This window comes from Bos taurus, chromosome 20 (assembly GCF_002263795.3).
Source record: "Bos taurus isolate L1 Dominette 01449 registration number 42190680 breed Hereford chromosome 20, ARS-UCD2.0, whole genome shotgun sequence".
NCBI classification, from domain to species: domain Eukaryota; kingdom Metazoa; phylum Chordata; class Mammalia; order Artiodactyla; family Bovidae; genus Bos; species Bos taurus.
Window position 1 is genome coordinate 31,876,716 of NC_037347.1, and position 19,752 is coordinate 31,896,467.

A 19,752-nucleotide genomic window follows, 5' to 3' on the forward strand; every position below is an offset into this window, starting at 1 on the left:
TCTCAGGAGGCAGGTCAGGTGGTCTGGTATTCCCATCTCTTTCAGAATTTTCTAGAGTTTATCGTGATCCACACAGTCAAAGGCTTTGGCATAGTCCATAAAGCAGAAGTAGATGTTTTTCTGGAACACTCTTGCTTTTTTGATGATCCAATTTGATCTCTGTTTCCTCTGCCTTTTCTAAATTCAGCTTGAACATCTGGAAGTTTTTGGTTCATGTATTGTTGAAGCCTGGTTTGGAGAATTTTGAGCATTACTTTACTAGCATGTGAGATGAGTGTAATTGTGCGGTAGTTTGAACATTCTTTAGCTTTGACTTTTTTTGGGATTGGAATGAAAACTGATCTTTTCTAGTCCTGTGGCCACTGCTGAGTTTCCCAAAATTTGCTGGCATATTGAGTGCAGCACTTTCACAGCATCATCTTTTAGGATTTGAAATAGCTCGACTGGAATTCCATCATCTCCACTAGCTTTGTTCACAGTGATGCTCCCTAAAGCCCACTTGACTTTTCATTCCAGGATGTCTGGCTCTAAATGAGTGATCACACCATCGTGGTTATCTGGGTTGTGAAGATCTTTTTTGTATAGTTGTTTTGTGTATTCTTGCCATTTCTTCTTAATATCTTCTGCTTCTGTTAGGTCCATACCGTTTCTGTCCTTTATCAAGCCCATCTTTGATGAAATGTTCCCTTGGTATCTCTGATTTTCTTGAAGAGATCTCTAGTCTTTTCCATTCTATTGTTTCCCTCTATTTCTTTGTATTGATCACTGAGGAAGGCTCAGATTATGAACTCCTTACTGCCAAATTCAGACTTAAATTGAAGAAAGTAGGGAAAACCACTAGACCATTCAGATATGACTTAAATCCCTTATGATTATACCATGGAAGTGAGAAACACATTCAAGGGATTAGATCTGATAGAGTGCGTGAAGAACTATGGACAGAGGTTCGTGACATTGTACATAAGAGAATGATCAAGAACATCCCTAAGAGAAGGAAATGCAAAAGGTGAAATGATTGTCTGAGGAGGCCTTACAAATAGCTGAGAAAAGAAGAGAAACTAAAGGTAAAGGAAAAAAGGAAAGATATATTCATTTGAATGCAGAGTTCCAAAGAATAGCAAGGAGAGATAAGAAAGCCTTCCTCAGTGATCAATGCAAAGAAATAGAGGAAAACAATAGAAGGGAAGTCCTTTAGGGCAGGTTTAGTATTGCTGTATTCTTTTAGTTTTTGTTTGTCTGAGGAATTCATCTCATATTCTAAATAATAATCTTGCTGGGTAGAACATCCTAGATTGCAGCTTTTTCCGTTTCAGGACTTTTTTTTTTTTTTTCTTGGGGATTAACATTTTTTTTTTAATTTTATTTTATTTTTAAACTTTACATAATTGTATTAGTTTTGCCAAATATCAAAATGAATCTGCCACAGGTATACATGTGTTCCCCATCCTGAACCTATATCTTGCCACTCCTTTCTGGCCTGCAGTGCTTCTGTATAGAAATCAGTGGATAGCCTTATGGGGGTTCCCTTGTAATCAACTCTTTTTTTTTTTTTTTTTTTTTTTTGATGCCTTTAGAATCCTCTATTTTACTTTTGCTATATTTATCATAATATGTCTTGGTGTGTTTGGGTTTACCTTGTTTGGGACTCCGTGCTTCCTATACCTGGATGTTTCTTTCTTTAGGTTTGGGAAGTTTTCAGCATTCCAAATACATTTTCAATACCCTTTTCTCTTTCTTCCCCTTCTGGAATCCCTATTATGCATAAATTGGCAAGGGAAGAAAGACTCCAGTGTTCTTGGGCTTCCCTGGTGGCTCAGCTAGTAAAGAATTTGCCTGCAATGTCGGAGATCTGGGTTTGATCCTCGGGTTGGGAAGATCCCCTGGAGAAGGGAAAGTCTACCCACTCCAGTATTCTGGCCGGAAGAATTCTATGGACTATTTAGTCCATAGGGTCGCAAAGAGTTGGACATGACTGAGCGACTTTCACTTGGCAAGATTTGTATTATCCCATAGGTCTCTTATATTGCTTTCATTTTTTTTTTTGTTTCAATTTGACTTTCTGTCTGCTGTCCTGATTGGTTGATTTCCATTATTTTTTCTTTCAGGTCACGTATTCATTTTTCTGCATTATTCCTCCTGCTATTCATTGCTTTTAGTTTAGTGTTCATCTTGGCAAATGAGTTTTCTATTTCTTTGTTCTTCCTTATAGTTTCTAATTTCTTTTTACAGTACTCTGCATTTCTGTCAACAGCCTGTCTTAATTCCTTCAGTATTTGCATTATCTTCTTTTTTGAAGTAGATGTCTATTAGACTGAAGAGGTCTGTTTCATTGTTCTTTCAGGGGAATTCTCTCGGTTTAAAAGGGAATTGTTCCTCTGCTTCTTCATCTTACTTATTTCTCTTATTCTGTGAGTTTAGAAGAATTAATGATCTATGGTCTTAGAGGACTATTTATATGTGGCATTTTTCCTATGTAGTTTGTGTGGGTTTAATATTTTTAGTGGGCTTTACTGGTTCAGTTCAGTCTCTCAGTCATGTCTGACTGTTTGCGATCCCATGGAATGCAGCACATCAGGCCTCCCTGTCCATCACCAACTCCCGGAGTTTACTCAAACTCATGTCCATTGAGTCAGTGATGCCATCCAACCATCTCATCCTCTGTTGTCCCCTTCTTCTCCTGCCTTCAATCTTTCCCAGCATCAGGGTGTCTTCAAATGAGTGAACTCTTTGCATCAGGTGGCCAAAGTACTGGAGTTTCAGCTTTAACATCAATCCTTCCAATGAATACTCAGGACTGATCTCCTTTAGGATGGACTGGTTGGATCTCTTTGCAATCCAAGGGACTCTCAAGAGTCTTCTCCAACACCACAGTTCAAAAGCATCAATTCTTCAGCACTCAGCTTTCTTTATAGTCCAACTCTCATATCGATACATGACTACTGGAAAAACCATAGCCTTGACTAGATGGACCTTTGTTGGCAAAGTGATGTCTCTGCTTTTTAATATGCTGTCTAGGCTGGTCATAACTTTTCTACCAAGGAGCAAGCGTCTTTTAATTTCATGGCTGCAGTCACCATCTGCAGTGATTTTGGAGCCCAAGAAAATAAAGTCTCTCACTGTTTCCACTGTTTCCCCATCTATTTCCCATGAAGTGATGGGACTCGATGCCATGATCTTAGTTTTCTGAATGTTGAGCTTTAACCAACTTTTTTACTCTCCTCTTTGACTTTCATCAAGAGGCTCTTTAGTTCCTCTTCACTTTCTGCCATAAGGGTGGTGTCATCTGCATATCTGAGGTTATTGATATTTCTCCTGGCAATCTTGATTCTAGCTTGTGCTTCATCCAGCCCAGCATTTCTCATGATATATTCTGCATATAAGTTAAATAAGCAGGGTGACAATATACAGCCTTAAGGTACTCCTTTTCCAATTTGGAACCAGTCTGTTGTTCCATGTCCAGTTCTAACTGTTGCTTCCAGACCTGCATACAGATTTCTCAAGAGGCAGGTCCGGTGGTCTGGTATTCCCATCTCTTTCAGAATTTTCCAGTTTATTGTGATCCACACAGTCAGAGGCTTCCCTTGTGTCTCAGTGGTAAAGAATATGCCTGCCAATGCAGGAGATATGGGTTTGATCCCTGGGTTGGGAAGATCCCCTGGAGAGGGAAATGGCAATCCACTGTAGTAGTTTGTTTTTATTATGGATGCCTGTCATTTTTTCCCTAAGTATCTGCTGGCCTTATTCCCTTGATAAGGAGAGTGTGCAAGTGTGATAGCTGGTGCCCAATCCTCAGGTAATCTGTGGTGGCTCATGTGTGCCCCTGGAGCAAGTGTTGGGAGCAGAGGTGGTGAGGTGCTCCTTGAGTCTACAAGGAAGGTGGTGTCAGCTCATGACCACTCCTGAAGTGTAGGGGGTGGGTAGTGGCTTGTGATAGCTCTTGGAGCTGGTGAGGGGGGTGCCTGTTACCTGAGAGCAGATGCAGGGACCCTCACCCAAACAACGGTGCCTGGCCTCTAAGACGGTCCAGGCTTCCACCATGTACATCCTCAGGTGCGGTTACACCAAACTGCAGCCCCTTCAGGCTGTATTTACACAACCAACCCAAGTCCTTTCCCTGGGTCTAATCTCTAAAGCCTGAGCTTCAGCACCCAGCCTGCACCAGTGGACATGGGTCTCTGGCTGGGGAGTGCAGGGGAGTGGCACTGACCATCTGTTCAGGTTTCTCTACATGCTAGCTGCTACAAACCCGTTCCTGTGTTCTTCTCTAAAGCTCTGAAGCTCCCCCTCTGTCCTGGCTGATCTCCCCACCAGTGAAGGGACTTCCTGGGGTGGAGTCCCTTTCCAGTTTCTTTCTTTATTCTTTTGCCCTACCCAGTTACATGGAGATTTTCTTGCCCTTTCCAGAGTTTGGATGTCTTCTGCCAGTGTTCAGTAGATATTCTCTGAGGATCAATCCGTATGTAGATGTATTTTTGATAAATTTGTGGGAGGAGGTGAGCTTCATGTTCTACTACTCTGTCATCTTGATTCAGAAGTCAAGAGCTTTTAAATACGTAAGACATCCTCATAATTTTAAGGGATGTATTATTTAAAAACTTTTCCCAGAAGGAATACAAAAAATTTAATGTGATACATATAGCTTGCAAAAGGTTTCAACATAAGGCTCTGTTCTTAAGGTAACATTTAATTAGTGTCATGTACAACTTAGATATTTTATTAATTACCTTGAGGAGATCTGGATCAATTCCTTTAATCTTTGGAACTGGAACTGGGGGTAGAATCAGCATCTTAATCCTTGAAAACAAAATTTTGTTTTGATGTAAGTTCCTCATTCTCATTTCAAAAGACAGAAATAAAATATTGACAATATTATTACTAATATAAAGTAACAGAATATTTGGAATAAGTGAATCTGAGAAAGAGAAGGAAAAGCATTAAGCAGTGAATGATGAGGCAAAACTAAAGAATGGAAAAAAACCCTCATCTGAAGTGAATTTAAATAAAATGTGGTTTTCCTATAACTTTTCCTTAATGTCTTTTATAAAGTTTCAGAATTGGGAGTTAGACATTTAATTCCATCTGAAGCCAATTTCCATGTCAGTTATAAGGAGGTAATTTTAATACATAATTCGTTGGGGAAGGGGAGGAGAAAGAGCCAATCCATGTAGAGATATGCACCCTAAAAAAAGAGTGGGCTGAGATAAGTTCATACCACAATGCTCACATGAATTATTAAATTACTTAAGATAATCTCATTAACCAGGATGTCATTGCGTGGTTCATTTCAGTTGGGACAGACTAAATATGAACTATTTCTAATCAGTACAGGTTTATATACACAATTCTATAATGCACTTAAATTTTCTGTTCCAAATATCTACATTACTTTTTGACCATAATTTATTTCAATGTCTATCCTGCCTATCTTGTGCCTAAGTGTATTCCCAGCACTTAGAAAATTTCTGGCACAGAGAAACATTGCCTGAATAAATCTGAGTAAATCATTTGTCTATTTCATTAATAGTGTGAATAGAGTTTTCATTTTAAAATCAACACTGTGGCTCTGGAATAGAGATTATCCATTCTAATCTGATTTTTGGATATCAGATGATATTCTACTCAGTGTGAATAAATAGTCTGGTCTACTCAATAGGGAGGGCTTCCTGGGTAGCTCAGCTGGTAAAGAATCTGCCAGCAGTGCAGGAGAGCCTGGTTTGATCCCTGGGTTGAGAAGATCCCCTGGAGGAGAGCATGGCAACCCACTCCAGTATTCTCGCCTGAAGAATCCCCATGGACAGAGGAGCCTGGTGGGTTACAGTCCATGGGGTTGAAAAGAGTCGCACACAACTGAGCAACTAAGCACAGCACTCAATAGGGAACCCATTCTCTGAATGTTTCCATCACTTTTTAACCTAATCCAAGGCAAATTTCATTTTGTAAGTTGAGTTTGAGTAGACTCACTAGTTTTACTTAGTGGGACAAGTGTTAAATTGTTACTGATGAATAGAAATAATAGGAAAAAAAAAGCATGCTATTAATAACTGCTACCACTTTTGAATGCCTCTAATAATGCCTCCAAACACCGAAACTGTGTTGGCAAATTTCAGTCTGTGGGCCAAATCTGTTCTGCCCTCTGTTTTTGTAAAGAAAGTTCTTTTAGAACATGGAGTCAAGTTCAGTTTACATATTATCTATGTAACATAGTTTATATATTATCTACAGCTGCCTTCATGACACAGTGGCAGAAATGAGTAGTAGTGACAGAGACTGCATAGCCCAGAAAGCCGAAGATTTACTGTTCGGTTATTTTTAAAACAACTTTGCCAACACTTGCACTAAACATTTCCTTTGGTGCTTACCACGACCAGGGAGGAAGAAGATATTATCTATGGAAAGATTTCGAGATTTAAGGAACATGTTCAAATCACACACTAATACTTGGTTCAGCTGGCACTCATATTCAAAGCAGCTGACTCCAAAACCCATGCCCTTTGCTTTCTGTCATGCTGCTGGGTTAACTTGGTTCTGCATTTCTAAATAAATAATTCACAGGTTCTGTTGTTGTTTAGTTGCTAACTCATGTCTGACTCTTGCAATCCCATGGACTGCAGCACACCAGCAGGCTCCTCTATTCTCCATTAACTTCTGGAGTTTGCTTAAGCTCATGTCCATTGAGTTGGTGTTGCTATCTAACCATCTCATTCTCAGCTGCCCCTTTCTCCTTTTGCCTTCAGTCTTTCCCAGCATCAGGGTCTTTTCCAATTAGTCAGTTCTTCGAATCAGGTGGCCAAAGTATTGGAATTTCAGCTTTAGCATCAGTCCTTCTGATGAATTAGTCAGGACTGATTTCCTTTAGGATTGACTGATTTGATCTCCTTGCTGTCCAAGGGACTCTCCCAGCATCACAATTCAAAAGAATCAGTTCTTCAGCACTCAGCTTTCTTTATGGTCCAACTCTCACATATGTACATGACTACCGGAAAAATCATACCTTTTTTTGACTATGTGGACCTTTGTTGGCAAAGTGTTATCTCTGCTTTTTAATATGCTGTCTAGATGTGTGATAGCTTTCCTTCCATGGAGCAGCATCTTTTAATTTCATGGCTGTAGTCACTGTCGGCAGTGATTTTGGAGCCCAAGAAAATAAAATCTGTCACTACTTCCACTTTTTCCCCTTCTATTTGCCATAAAGTGATGGGACTGGATGCCATAATCTTAGTTTTTTTTGAATGTTGTTTCAAACCAGCTTTTTCACTCTCTTTTCACCCTCATCAAGAGACTCTTTAGTTCCTCTTTGCTTTCTGCCATTAGAGTAATGTCATCTGCATATCTGAGGTTATTGATATTTCTCCCAGCAGTCTTGCTTCCAGTTTGTGATTCGTCCAGCCCAGCATTTAGCATGATACTCTCCAAATAAGTTTAATAAGCAGGGTAACAATATATAGCCTTGACGTACTCCTCTCCCAATTTTGAGCCAGTCTGTTGTTCTGTGTCCGGTTCTAACTATTGCATACAAGTTTCTCACGAGACAGGTGAAGTGGTCTGGTATTTCCATCTCTTTAGGAATTTTCTACAGTTTGTTGTGATCCACACAATCAAAGGCTTTACCGTAGTCAATGAAGCAGAAGTAAATGTTTTTCTGGAATTCCCTTGCTTTCCCCATGAGCCAACAGATGTTGGCAATTTGATCTCTGGTTCCTCTGCCTTTTCTAAATTTAGCTGGTATATCTGGAAGTTCTTGGTTCACATACTGTTGAAGCCTAGCTTGAAGGATTTTGAGCATTACCTTGCTAGCATGTGAAATGAGCACAATTGTACAGTAGCTTGAACACTCTTTGGTATTGCCCTTCTTTGGGACTGGAATGAAAACTGACCTTTTCTAGTCCTGTGGCCACTGCTGAGTTTTCCAAATTTGCTGACATATTGAGTGCAGAACTTTCGCAGCATCATCTTTCAGGATTTGAAATAGCTTAGTTGGAATTCGGTCATGTTCACTAGCTTTGTTTGTAGTAATGCTTCCTGAGGCCCACTTGACTTTATACTCCAGGATGTCTGACTCTAGGTAGTGACTACACCATCGTGGTTATCTGGGTCATTAAGACCTTTTTTGTATAGTTCTTTTGTGTATTCATGCCACCTCTTTTTAATCTCTTCTGCTTCTGTTAGGTCCGTACTATTTCTGTCCTTTATCCTGCCCATCCTTGCATGAAATGTTCCTTTGATATCTTCAATTTTATTGAAGAAATCTCTAGTCTTTCCCATTCTAGTGTTTTTTTTTTATTTCTTTGCATTGTTCATTTAGCAAGGTGAGATAAGAAGGCCTTCTTATTCTCTGGAACTCTGCATTCAGTTGGGTATGTTTTACCCTTTCTCCCATGCCTTTCGCTTCTCTCCTTTTCTCAGCTATTTGTAAAGCCCCCCGCCCCTGCCCCCAACAACCACTTTGCCTCCTTGCATTTCTTTTTCTTTGGGATGGTTTTGGTCACTGCCTCCTGTACAATGTTACGAACTTCCATAATTCTTTAGATACTCTGTGTCCCAGATCTAATCCTTTGAATCTATTCATCACCTCTACTGCATAATCATAAGGGATTCGATTTAGGTCATGCCTGAAAGGCCTAGTGGTTTTCCCTACTTTCTTCTATTTAAGCCTGAATTTTGCAATAAGGAGCTGATGATCTGAGCCACAGTCAGCTCCATGTCTTCTTTTTGCCGACTGTATAGAGCTTCACAGGTTCAAAACCAAAAATGTAACATAACTCTAATTACAGGAAATAAAGATCCCCAAATATGCTTTGCCCTGTATGGGTCCCTCTTTTTTTTTTTTTTTTAAGAGGATGATGCATTTAGGTACTTGAGAGTCAGCTGTCAGGGAAGTGTTGTTGCCTTTAGGCTAGGGTGGCACACCCTGTAGCCTGGAGCGACCAAGCCAGTCATAAGGAGAGATGGGAATTGTGACAGAGAACATGAGCCCTTTCTGAATGGGATGGTTGGTCCTCTGTCTTGGGACATATTGCCATGCAGGATTATCAACCCAGTTTCACTATTTTTTTTTTTTTTTTTAATATGGCAATGACTTAAAATTTTTTAAATTTATTTTGGGTGTTCTGGTCTTTGTTGCTGCACAGGCTTTTCTCTAGTTGTGGGGAGTGGGTTCTACTCTAGTTTTTGTGCGTGGGCTTCTCACTGCAGTGGCTTCTCTTATTGCAGAGCATGGACTCAAGGGCCTGTGGGCTTCAGTAGCTGCAGTTCCTGAGTTCTAGAGCACAGGCTCAATGGTTGTGGTGCAGACGATGAGTTACTACATAGCATGTTGGATCTTCCCAGACCAAGGATCGTACACATGTCTCCTGCACTGGCAGGCAGATTCTTAACGACTATACCTACCACCAGGGAAGTCCAAGATCTCTGTTTTTAAAATAATCTAGTAATCTTGATTTTTGTGTGAAAATTCCCTGTTTTAGAAACACTTTGTAGCAAAACTGTCCCTCAAAAATCAGAAGGAAAAAAAAAAAAAAAAACCCCAGCAAAACATGGATCTGCAGGCTGAATCTGGCTTTCAGGTTGCCACTTCTGTTTTATGTTGATTCAGTTATTTCGTTCCTGATTTAGTCATATAGCTTGATGGCTACAGTAAGTTGTATGGTGGGAGCAACAGAGTATAGAATAAAGATAAACTGGCATGAAACTATGTTTCTGATCTTTAATTCAAATCCAAATTACACTATACATTTTACTAGAGTTGACTCTTAATGATTTGGATTAAGAAAGGGAACAGTGGCTTGGTTTGTGAACTAACAAAATCTCAAGCAAACACAAGGAGCACCTGAAATCCTTTATAGTCCTGAAGTTCTGCGGTAACTGACATAGTATCTCATTCTTTTGAGTTTTATTTTAATTGTTCTTTCTACACTTGCTGACAGCTATTTTCTACCATTTCCTGCTTTCATTAGAACATGGAAATTTAGACAATGATAAGGGTTTTTGTGGGCATATGAAAAAGGAAGATAAGTTTTTTGTTGAAAAGAATTAAATTCAGAACAGGGAATTTGGCAGTACAAATAGATTTTCAAATTTTTTTCCAATTTGGTGATTTTGACCAAGTGTCATAGTTAAAAAAACTTCATTATTCATAGAAAACTATCTTTTAGACAAAGGTTAATATATTTCCTTTGTAATTCTATTTGATCAGAGGATGACTTTTTCTTCCAAATATTGTTAGCTAATGTAATTTAGCAACATAAATTTGCTTGGCCTTCGTGATGACTTGAAATTGACAACTAATGTTAAAAGTAAATTACTTTATGTATGTAGTGAGTTTATCTGCTGTAGTTATATATAAATTAGCCTATCACCTAACTGGACAGTTCAGTGAATTCAAATTAATCTACAGAATAATTTGGCTCCTTTGGTATTACTTAAGTAATGAATACATTTAAGTAAATAATTGTTTAGAATTTTATTTACTAATTTCCTCCCTCCCAAACTGAAAGCTGCTGTTAGACAATAATGTTGCTAGAAAGATAGAAAACAAAATTCTCCAGAGTTAATTTTGTCCCCCTGAGTTTACATTACTAAATTGGAGATGAAACTCTACTAAAAATAATCCTTCCTGCATCCACTTGGAGACTTTTAAGCATGCTTGACACTCTGTAACTCTAGAATTCTTCTATTGAAATTCTGTTTTGATGTTTACAAATGCTATACAGCTTCAAAACAAAGTAAAAAAATTTCACAATATATTCATAATATAAAGCCTATTTTGATTTCTAGATGCCTCATGGCTTCACCTGGAGAACTTGTATTTGGTTTTAGATAGAGTAACCAACTGTCTCAGTTTGCCTAGACACAGAATTTTTAGTGTTAAAACCAGGAAAGTCCCAGGCAAATGGAGTGTTAGCTACCCTAATTCTAGGAGAAGGGACAAGATTAACCTATGGGACTTAAGGCATATTCTAAATGTAAGAAAACTGGCAACCCACACCAGTAACTTTTCCAGTATTTTGTATTAAAAGTTTCTGTAGTCTATACTGAGTTTCTTTCAAGAATGAAAATAGAATAATGGTCCTTACAGCTTAAGGGAAACTTAAACATCATACAATCCACCACCCTCAAATTACCCATGAGAACGTGGAGTCCTAGAGATAAAGGGACTCAAATGAACTCAAACAACAGTGGCAGAATAATAACTGAAACCTGCCTTCTGGCTGCAAGAGGATGCAGGATGGTGTCCTCAAACTTAGAATTTTATCTCTGACAAAAGAAGGTAAAATACCAAACTGTAAGTAGCCAACCAATTTAAATAAACCCAAATTTACTTAAGATTGGTATCATATGAAGTCTAAAGAAAGGTTTTATTAGACTGAATTATCTAGTAGCTTTAGTTCACCACTTAAATTTTTGCTCAAAGCTACCTCTGGGTCCTGGAATAAATATCAGTGCGGAACTTTAAGGTGCATGTCACATGGTATGTAGTCACTAGCCTCACCCTCTTAACATCCTATGCAACTTTCCAGATAAAACTGAGACCTGTGTTGTCTCTCTGTGGACACAACAAAGATGTAAATGTAGAGCGATAACGTTTCACTGGGTTGATGAAACACTTCACTCAGGATTCACAAAAGAAAACATCAAACAAAAAATGGAAACATGGACATTTGCTAAATAACTGGCAAAACATATCAGAGTAGGTTATATCACACTTACCTTTGCTGTTTAGAAAATATGAGTAAAAATAATGTCACTGCTAGCCCAAGTATTCCAAAGATAATAATTAAGAACCATGGAAACTGGAAATCTGAAAAACACAAAAATAATATCTCACAGAACTATGAACAGTTGAAGTTTATATCTCATTCTCCTGTTCCACATAAAACTTCCTAATTTGTATTCATCTAGTAAAGTCAATGATTTCACTTGATAGCCACTGAAATAGAATGCAATTACTTAGTATTTTCTAAGAACACCTCTATCCACTTCTTCAGATCCTTTTGTATACCAAAAAAAAAAGAGTAACAGCATACAATTTAAGCACAATCCATGTTTATTATATAAACAACCTGCTTTAAACATCTTATGTGTTCAGGGTGTGTCATTAAAAGGCTTTAGCTTGAGGGAAAAGTGATGCTTGTTAATATACTACTTTACCTAAATAATGTCCAATTCTTTTTTTTTTTTAATGTGATCTTTAGATCTAGATCTGATCTAGACTGAGGATCCATCAAAAAGATGGGGGCCAAGTTGTATTTTTGAATCATTATTAAAACTTCTTAGATATGCAGGGTGTACATTTTTACAGCGTAAAAAGTACTGTTTGACAGAAGATCAGTACTAGGACTCTCAGATTTTAGAATGCTGTTCAGTTGCTAAGTCATGTCTGACTCTTTGCAACCCCATGAACTGCAGCATGCCAGCCTTCCTTATCCTTCATTATCTGCCAGAGTTTGCTCAAACTCATGTTCATTGAGTCATGCCCATTGATTCATATTTTAGTATAATTGATAGAAAATTTGTGGGAGACTGTTTGTAAAACTTCTATTTCATTTCTTTAGAACAAGTGCCACAGTGGCAGAGGTTGACTACTTTTAAGGTGGAATTTCCCTGGTGGCTCAGACTGTAAAGGATCTGCCTGCAAGGTGGGGAAAGATCCCCTGGAGAAGGGAATGGGTACCCACTCCAGTATTCTTGTCTGGAGAATCCCACTGACAGAGGGGCTTTGTGGGCTACAGTCCTTGAGGTGGCAAAGAGTAGGACACGACTGAGCAGCTAACACTTTCCCACTTTTTTTCACTTTTACCATAACACTGCTTTACTGAAAGAAAGCTTTTATGCTGTGATATTCTTTTATTTATTTTCTTATTCACATATTAAAATCTACAAGGGAGCTATTATGCATGTTATAAAGAATTAGTGGGGGAGAGAATACCATTTTTTTTGTTTTTGTGGTATCTATAATTTTATATCAATGATATATACTTAGGAACATAATATAAAGCAAGAGTTTTTTTTCCTTTTCTAACAGAAGTAAAAAGTTGTTTAAAAAAATCTTTAAGTGAATTAAATGCCATCACGATAAAGGGCATGTGGCAGATATACTTTTTCTTAAAAATTTAATTTAATTTTTACTATAAATTTATTTAATTGGAGGCTAATTACTTTACAATATTGTATTGGTTTTGCCATACATTGCAAATGTACTTTTAAGCCAGAATTTCCATATATCAAATACTGTCTGAAACAAGCCTACTGAGGAGAGCTTAGAAAAAATGGTGTTATAGACATTTTCACCTGTGCTATATAGCATCATGGGTTCTACCTGTACCATATGTGCAGAAACAATTGTGTTTATATTTTAAAATTACATTTCTTTTATATAGGATCTTCAAATATTCTATGTCACCCTTGAGCATAACTAGCACATGATTTATCAAGCCTTCCTCCAGATAAAAGCCACACACCAACTTTCTAAAACCAATAAGCACCTGCCATTGACCACTTATGCTGATTCAATACTAGGCTTTCTCTTAGAAGCCACATAGATAGCCATCCATCCAGATTCAGAATTTCTTCTCTGTATATTTGAAAAACCTTTTTTTATTATTATAAATGCAAAACAAACTCAAACGAAATATTAGAAATACAGAAACATATAAAGAAAAGAATCACCTGAAATTCTATCTGGAATTATCACCCCACTCTCCTCCATCAGTAACTTTGTGTCTCTTCTCCTCTTTAACTTGCACCTACATCATGACTTTTCCTGAACAATTCAGAAGTGAAATCCTCCTTCCTCTTTCGTAATGGATAATACTTGTTACAGGTAGTGAACTCCAGGTCCCTCATCCTGAAAACTGAGGCTAATGTATATTGATCTGGACAACACTCTAACAGTATAGGGAATGTATGCCTGTGTATTGACAGAAACCATGTTGGCTGCCACCTTAATCTCTTAGGTTTACCTTCTTCACATGCAGATGGGTTCATCTGAGGAAATGTTATCAGGAGCACCTCACTGAACTTGCCATATTTTTCAGTGTTTCGTTGTCTGGTTCTCACACGCACTTCATACTCTTTATCCAGTCTCAACGAGTACATCGGAACTGATGTTACCATTAAAGGGTCCATCTTTCAAGACAAAATATAAAACTTACTGGTTAGAGAGTCAACAACTCAATGCAATAAGCTCCATGAGGTGCTTCTGCATTTTTATTCAAAATGAATTTCTGGAAAGTAGGAAATACTTTAAAATGCACTCCTGGAGTTTGCTATTTAGAGAAAGATCTAAGTAAGTAACTTAGTAACACATTGTAAATTAACTACACTTCAATTTAAAAATGGTAAAAAAGTCACTTTGTTAAATAAATCACAGTCCTCAAATTAGTTCTGTTATAAACCCAAAGATATAATAGACTTGTTAAAAGAAATGCATCTCTATTCTTGCATTAGGCTGTCAGATATTCTCCTAAGATCAAAGCATAATAGAATTATTATAGAGGATGGCAGAATTATAAAGAAGATTACAGACACACTGCCTACCCTTTGGAATATTACATTGTTATGTAAAGACATCAGGACAGTAAAAACCAAACATATTTCCTATTCTCTATGTCTATATCTGTTCTTTGGAAATCCTGGGTAGTCATTCATATGATCACAGAATTGTAAAGTGTTCTAGAAAAATCAGTTGTCTTAAAGTTTCAAATAATTCTATCAGCTTGTTCTATAAGGCTTAAAGCCATCTCAAAAATATATGCTATTCAAAATCTATGAAGAAAAGTCACTAGAGGCCTTTGGTAACAAACATCAGGATCCCGCAGTCCTGAAGGCCAGGCCATTCCTTTACTTTCCCAGGGAAGGCAGGTGAGATTCTCAGACATGTTGCTATCAAAGAGGAAGACACGACTAATGATGGGGTTTTCCTTCAAGTCAAATATTCAAAGTAAGTAGTCAATATATGCTTTTTATATATTTTCAGGTAGAACATCTTGCTCCCATTTATAGGAAAACCAGGAACATTCTTTTTCAACAGCCTGGGTTATTCACACAAATAAGATTCTCATAATTTGTTAAGTTAGAAGCTGGACCTTTAGCTTCTAAAACAAATTTCCTTTCGCTACAGTTAGTTTCTACTCACAAAGTACCTCTTTTTTTCCCCCCATGTACACAGAATGGTTAGTTTGATCTTTTATAGAAGCTTAATACATGGAATATTTATGTACTTGAAATGCTTCTGAATATTAAACTTTTTATTTTTCTTAAAAATTCTATTTACTGTTCTTGAAGCCCTACATTTCTCTGTCACCATCACCAATATATTATTTCTTTACAGGTTTCATTAATAACAAAATCCCAAAGGGGCTGAGTGATGCAATCTACGGCCCCCTCTTCATCTTCCCTCAGCCCTCCACAGCAGCCACACCAAATTCAGATTTGCTCACATAACTAATCCTGCCCTGACCCCTGTCACCTGCCTATGAGGGAACACCTATTCTTGGCTAATTCTCAGTGCAAGTACTGCTGATATTCTAAGTCTTTTCTGGCAGTTTTCCCTACTCCATCCTGCCTGAGAATACACGTATTACTTCTTTTAATTCATCGCTCAAATTTCTATATTATACCGCATATTCCCTGGGAGAAAACAATGCTTTCATTCTCTTTACATTTCTGAAGCCCAGCACAATATCAGGTATATAGAGAAGGGAATGGCAACCCACTCCAGTATTCTTGCCTGGGAAATTCCATGGACAGAGGAGTCTGGCAGGCTACAGTCCACAGAGTTGCCATACAACTGAATGACTAACACTTTCAGCATTTGCTTTTTCAGTGTGTACTCAAGAGATGACCCACATGTTGTGGATAATTCTATGCCACTCATTAAGTCTTAAAAAAACAACCCCCAAAATTCAAAAACACAATTGGTTTAGCAGGTAGATACTTGTAAGCAACTACATGGTCATTAGAATTACTATTATATTCAAAATGTGTTTAATTAAAAAAATGGGCATATTAATACTAAATTCAATGTTGTCAAATGGTAAATTCCTGATATAAGTAACACACATTAGCTTTTTCCCCCTTGACTTACAATCCTTTTTTTTTTTTTTAATGCTTATGCCTCTTGTTTTTACAACCAACTAGATCATAAGTTCTTTAAGAAAGGTCAGTTGTCATAGATGGGTCCTTGATACTCATGGCAACTCTGAGACCCTTGCAAATGACCAAACTTATAAGTATCATGGATTTATTACTGAGAATTTCAAAAATACTAATTTCAAAATGATGATAAACTGATTTTATGTTCATATATTTTTATAAGAATTGTACTTTCTGAAATAATAAAATTATAGTGAAAAAATGACATTGTTTCACATTTTTGCAAATCTCTTTACTATCTGGCTTAGTAGAAGATGCTTATATTTTTACATTTGCTTCTGAATTAAAACTGTGTTAGGATGTGTGATTTTGGTTAAGGTGCATGAATAAAACTTGATCTCACAGATATATAGTGAGAAAATGGAAGAGAGCTTTTAATAGCTGTTTCAGCTAATTATATATATTCTTCCTTAACACCACCACCAACAAAAAAACTCAGTAAGTAGTATTTTCTTAAAGGTTAGTTGCAGTGTGAAATCTGAAACCATGTCAATAAATCTTTCACACTTCTTTATATTAAAATCCACCATTGCAACTAGTATTTTGAATGCATCATTTCTCCATTCGTCGTTTGGTTACAGCATGTATTGGTCACTTGGAAAATATCACTCACTGAGTTATGCAGATTTTCTACCTGTTCACACATTTCATTATACAATATTTAAAAAAAAAAAAAAACCACTTTTGCTAAGATCACCATTGATCGCATCAGATCTTCAAAGGTTGGGAACACTCTCAAGCTCACAGCTGCAGATGGCGAAGTTTTCCAAAATTTTAACTTAACCTTGACAGCTCAAATTTTCTCACTGGCAACAAATACTGTCAATTGTTTTTCTTGAAGTGTTAAGCTCACTTTATTCTTTTCCAAGAACTATTTGCCAAATATTTGCCAACTCAAATATGAAAAGTCATCTATCAGTTTACCAGTTGTTCCTTCAAAGTAAAAATGGTGTTCCAAGCAAAAAGCAGCTAGTTCAAGCAGGAACTCGGGTATTTAAATGCCTTTGCTCAAAATAACCATCCACAGCTCCGAATGCAGCCAAAGTGCTTTATGCGTACACAGAATATGAAAAAGCTACATAGTCAGAAATCATGATTTAATAAACTTAGAAACATATGTACTGCTTCGTCAAGGACATCTGCCTCCCCCACCTCGCCTGCTTCCATTTCTTTTCTGTGAGTACAGAGTGGTGCAGAGCATAGTGACTACCGGTATAGTCTGGAGTTATTGCCCTGATTTGTGTGAAGGCAGCAGCAGTGTTTCCACCATTGCTTTTGTACCACCTGTGTAAATCAATGCAGTCAAAAAAGGAAAGAACATTCTAGTGTTATTATGGAAATAGTCTTGACCCTGTGGACTCCCTGAAAGAGTCCCAGGGACCCTTGAGGGTTCAAAATTTACACTTTGGGAAAATGCTGCCCTGGGGTGCCCAGCACGGTGCTTTGTGTATACTAGTTATTTCAATACCGCTGAATAAATGTTTGACTGAAGTTTGAATTTAGAATACCTTGTTTGACTCAGTATCCAGCCAAACTTTTCTGTACCAAGTTATGGAACAGATATCTAAATTAGAATGATTCCACAAACAGAACCTTGAAGCCAATATTTAACTGTTCATAGTGCTCTAAACTTAACTTTCCTGTAATGACAAAACTGGCTCCGTTTTCAGCAGTTCACTGAATGGACAGGGCCTGGTGTCTCAATTCTAGGAGTGAGGCCATGCCAGGATGCTGGGCACAACCTGGTGACTGGCCAGAAACCACTTGGCTTGGCCAGGCCTGTGGCTGTGGTTAAACTGATTTAGAGTTGGTTACATTGAAAGCAGCATGATAATCCTGCTTTTCTTCTTCTTGTGTGCCATGTGGAATTTATCTCAGTGCCCAGTTCCCATGCCCTTGGCAAGGAAGTGAGGAGTTCAGAGGTCAACCCAGTACCAGGCTACTTGCCTAAGTAAAAACCTCTTAGCTTGATTCTCCCTGGGGTATGTGACAAAACATCCTTCTGAAACTCTAGGGGATCAGTTCCCTCCCTTTGTTTCCCTCGTGGAGTCACTGAAGAACTTATTTTAGTGGGAGTCTGCTGAACAGTGGCAACTAAAATCCTGGGCGAATATTTAGCCACAGCTCACTACTGACCTTGATCATAACCTTTCCCATGTTTAGCCACATCCTCACAGATAGCTGAGTGACTAGAGAATGTGATATTATTATAAGGTTAGACCGGACACCAGTGATGAGTGGAGAAATCATTTTCCTTTTCTTCCGTAGGTTTCCATATAAAACTCCATGTAAGCATCTGCTGTCTTAAAGAATTCCAACATGAAATTTTAGTGATTATATCCATTTTTCTCAAATAAGAAATTAGAACTGGGATATGTGGTATTAAGTCAAAAGAAAGTCTAATTAGAAATGAGAGGGGTTGTTGAACACAAAAAAGAAGAGTCAAAGGGTTTTTCAATGTGAGATGTAATAATATCTTACCATTTTCCACTGGGTCTCATTTAGTTCTTTATAGTGCAGTTCATACTCCAGGATTATCCATCCCATCTTAACATCTGTATTGGGTGGTGGTTCCCATTTCACTAGGATGTCGGCATGAATCTCTGTCAAACTGATGTTCAGTAGAGTCCAGTTGAGGCCAACGGGTGGATCTGGTTGTACTGTGCATTTCAGCAGAGAATTAGTACACAGACATAGCTTGATGTTAGTGGAATGCATTTTTCCGAAGACGACTAAGTTACTTCATACATTATTCTCGATTCTTCCAATATTCCCATCATTACACTTCCACTTTATGGCAGAGTATCATTTTTAAAATTAAGGATGACCTGTTATTAACTGAAAAAAAAAGCCCCTATAAAAAATTCCTTTTTGAGTTTAAAATCTGATCTATAGCCATTCTTGAAGATCTGTCACATTTTGCATTTCTTTTGGCTCTGATAAGATGAATACTTTGGGATTTTGGCAAAGGAATTCACTTTAACCCCGAACTGAAAGGAATAGAGAGTCAGAAAGACCCAAGTGTATTTAAACGTGTGGTCATTTTGGAGCGAGGGGTGGAGAAGTCTTTTTTCTTCTGTATGTTACCTGGGGTAAGGCCTTTTAAATTTTCTTTCTCATTTATTTCTGCACTGCTACAGAAGCACAGTCCTTCAGAACACTTGGTAAATACCCCTTCATTTGTCTTCCTGGCCCCATGTGATCATTTCTTCAGGTATAGGAGGAGGGCGTTACACTGATCTCAGATGGTGATGAGTCAGTGTTTTCTGTGTTTCACTTAACTGCATGCTATTGACTTCTGTGGAGTGGATACTACTTTTTAAAAAAACAGAGAAAGTCCCAATTTGATTAGTCATGACCACATTTTGGAAATTAAATTGGAGGGATTTGCAAAATGGCTAAGCTACATATGCCGCATAATGATACCTACACCTCATCTTTCCAGTTTTGCTGGGGATTGATGAGTTCTGAAAACCAAAGCTTAACGCTTTATATGACTGAACTATAAAAATATTTTTAAAGGGAAATTTTTTCAAACTTATTACTCATGTTGCATCTTACCCACACCCCCACCTCTCCCGCACTTTTAATAGAGGATAT

The 19,752-nt window shown here is 37.7% G+C and overlaps 1 protein-coding gene and 1 long non-coding RNA gene across 2 annotated transcripts in view; one reads left to right on the forward strand and one right to left on the reverse strand.

The window, feature by feature from the left end:
* Positions 1-19,752, forward strand: part of LOC112443004 (uncharacterized) — a 118,063-nt gene that overhangs the window by 49,778 nt on the left and 48,533 nt on the right. The gene's annotated exons all lie outside the window — the stretch shown is intronic.
* GHR (growth hormone receptor) overlaps positions 1-19,752 on the reverse strand; it is a gene marked incomplete at its 5' end in the record, with an annotated part of 173,669 nt that overhangs the window by 7,012 nt on the left and 146,905 nt on the right. Inside the window, 4 exon segments of the mRNA NM_176608.1 lie at positions 4,725-4,794; positions 11,707-11,797; positions 13,959-14,124; positions 18,634-18,812. Coding sequence (NP_788781.1) covers positions 4,725-4,794; positions 11,707-11,797; positions 13,959-14,124; positions 18,634-18,812 — 506 coding nt within the window.